This window comes from Callionymus lyra, chromosome 5 (assembly GCF_982586985.1).
Source record: "Callionymus lyra chromosome 5, fCalLyr1.hap1.1, whole genome shotgun sequence".
NCBI lineage: Eukaryota > Metazoa > Chordata > Actinopteri > Syngnathiformes > Callionymidae > Callionymus > Callionymus lyra.
Genome location: NC_141822.1, coordinates 2,508,240 through 2,510,739, shown reverse-complemented (window position 1 = coordinate 2,510,739; position 2,500 = coordinate 2,508,240). Strand labels below are relative to the sequence as shown.

The 2,500-nt window shown below is 41.3% G+C and overlaps 1 protein-coding gene across 1 annotated transcript in view; it reads right to left on the bottom strand.

Moving 5' to 3' along the window:
* The window catches only part of LOC148079012 (E3 ubiquitin-protein ligase RNF34-like), a 27,111-nt gene that overhangs the window by 15,959 nt on the left and 8,652 nt on the right, over window positions 1-2,500 (bottom strand). The window contains exon 2 of the mRNA XM_087792126.1: window positions 1,761-1,979. Within this exon, the coding sequence (XP_087648252.1) occupies window positions 1,761-1,979 (219 nt within the window). The remainder of the gene's footprint in view (window positions 1-1,760; window positions 1,980-2,500) is intronic.

Here is a 2,500-nt window from a genome sequence, read left to right as displayed (position 1 = left end):
TGATAGTGTAGTAACAAGTATATATGTGTAGTATTGTCCAGTACTTGACTCTCGTGTTGTGATAGTGTAGTAACACGAATATATGTGTAGTATTGTCCAGTACTTGACTCTGGTGTTGTGATAGTGTAGTAACAAGTATATATATGTAGTATTGTTGAGAACTTGACTCTGGCGTTGTGATAGTGTAGTAACAAGTATATATGTGTAGTATTGTCCAGTACTTGACTCTCGTGTTGTGATAGTGTAGTAACACGAATATATGTGTAGTATTGTCCAGTACTTGACTCTGGTGTTGTGATAGTGTAGTAACAAGTATATATGTGTAGTATTGTCCAGTACTTGACTCTGGTGTTGTGATAGTGTAGTAACAAGTTTATATGTGTGGTATTGTCCAGTACTTGACTCTGGTGTTGTGATAGTGTAGTCACAAGTATATATGTGTAGTATTGTCCAGTACTTGACTCTGGTGTTGTGATAGTGTAGTAACAAGTATGTATGTGTAGTATTGTCCAGTACTTGACTCTGGTGTTGTGATAGTGTAGTAACAAGTATATATGTGTAGTATTGTCCAGTACTTGACTCTGGTGTTGTGATAGTGTAGTAACAAGTATATATGTGTATTATTGTCCAGTACTTGACTCTGGTGTTGTGGTAGTGTAGTAACAAGTATATATGTGTATTATTGTCCAGTACTTGACTCTGGTGTTGTGGTAGTGTAGTAACAAGTATATATGTGTATTATTGTCCAGTACTTGACTCTGGTGTTGTGATAGTGTAGTAACAAGTATATATGTGTAGTATTGTCCAGTACTTGACTCTGGTGTTGTGATAGTGTAGTAACAAGTATATATGTGTATTATTGTCCAGTACTTGACTCTGGTGTTGTGGTAGTGTAGTAACAAGTATATATGTGTATTATTGTCCAGTACTTGACTCTGGTGTTGTGGTAGTGTAGTAACAAGTATATATGTGTATTATTGTCCAGTACTTGACTCTGGTGTTGTGATAGTGTAGTAACAAGTATATATGTGTAGTATTGTCCAGTACTTGACTCTGGTGTTGTGATAGTGTAGTAACAAGTATATATGTGTATTATTGTCCAGTACTTGACTCTGGTGTTGTGATAGTGTAGTAACAAGTATATATGTGTATTATTGTCCAGTACTTGACTCTGGTGTTGTGGTAGTGTAGTAACAAGTATATATGTGTATTATTGTCCAGTACTTGACTCTGGTGTTGTGGTAGTGTAGTAACAAGTATATATGTGTAGTATTGTCCAGTACTTGACTCTGGTGTTGTGGTAGTGTAGTAACAAGTATATATGTGTAGTATTATCCAGTACTTGACTCTGGTGTTGTGATAGAGTAGTAACAAGTATATATGTGTAGTATTGTCCAGTACTTGTTTTCAAACCAAAATATGTCCAAATATCAGCTTTAAAAGCTGCTGGACTCACTGTATCCTCTTGTCCTCAGTCATCGCTGGGATTTCATTGAATTGTTCCTTTATTACTTTTGTTTTTCTTTGCTGATCCTGGATCAGATGAAACAACTTTTATTCATTTAATTTGACTATTATCACAGATTCTGTTGGTTTGTGGTTCACACAAATGTTTTGTAGTTACGTGTGTATTTGTGTGGAGAGGCATGTGTGTAGTAGTGTGTCAGTAACTCTAGATGTGTTTCCTTCAAGTGCTCGCAGGCTTCACTCGTTACATAAGATCATCTCTGAGCTCTCAGGCCTGACGAGTCGATCCTCACCTTGCGTCTGAACACGGAGAAGGCGACGCCGCAGGCTTTACACAACTGTCCGGCGCTGCCTGACCCGGTGGGCGGGTACGTGGAGTACCCGGCGCTGGGTGCGAAGCGGAAGGGTCCGGCCCCGGCGCCGAACCCGGGCGGCTGAGCCCGGACCGTGCCGGTGCCCATGACCTCGTTCAGCAGACCACAGCATGACGCCCACATGGACGACGCCCCCGCCTGGACCAGAAGAGAACTGCGTTAGTACTGCCTAGTTTGACCAGAACGACTCAAGAACGACTCAAGAACGACTCATGAACGACTCATGAACGACTCATGAACGACTCATGAACGACTCATGAACGACTCACGAACGACTCAAGAACGACTCAAGAACGACTCAAGAACGACTCATGAACGACTCAAGAACGACTCAAGAACGACTCATGAACGACTCATGAACGACTCATGAACGACTCAAGAACGACTCAAGAACGACTCATGAACGACTCATGAACGACTCAATAACGACTCAAGAACGACTCATGAACGACTCATGAACGACTCAAGAACGACTCAAGAACGACTCAAGAACGACTCATGAACGACTCAAGAACGACTCATGAACGACTCAAGAACGACTCATGAACGACTCAAGAACGACTCATGAACGACTCAAGAACGACTCATGAACGACTCAAGAACGACTCATGAACGACTCAAGAACGACTCAAGAACGACTCATGAACGACTCAAGAACG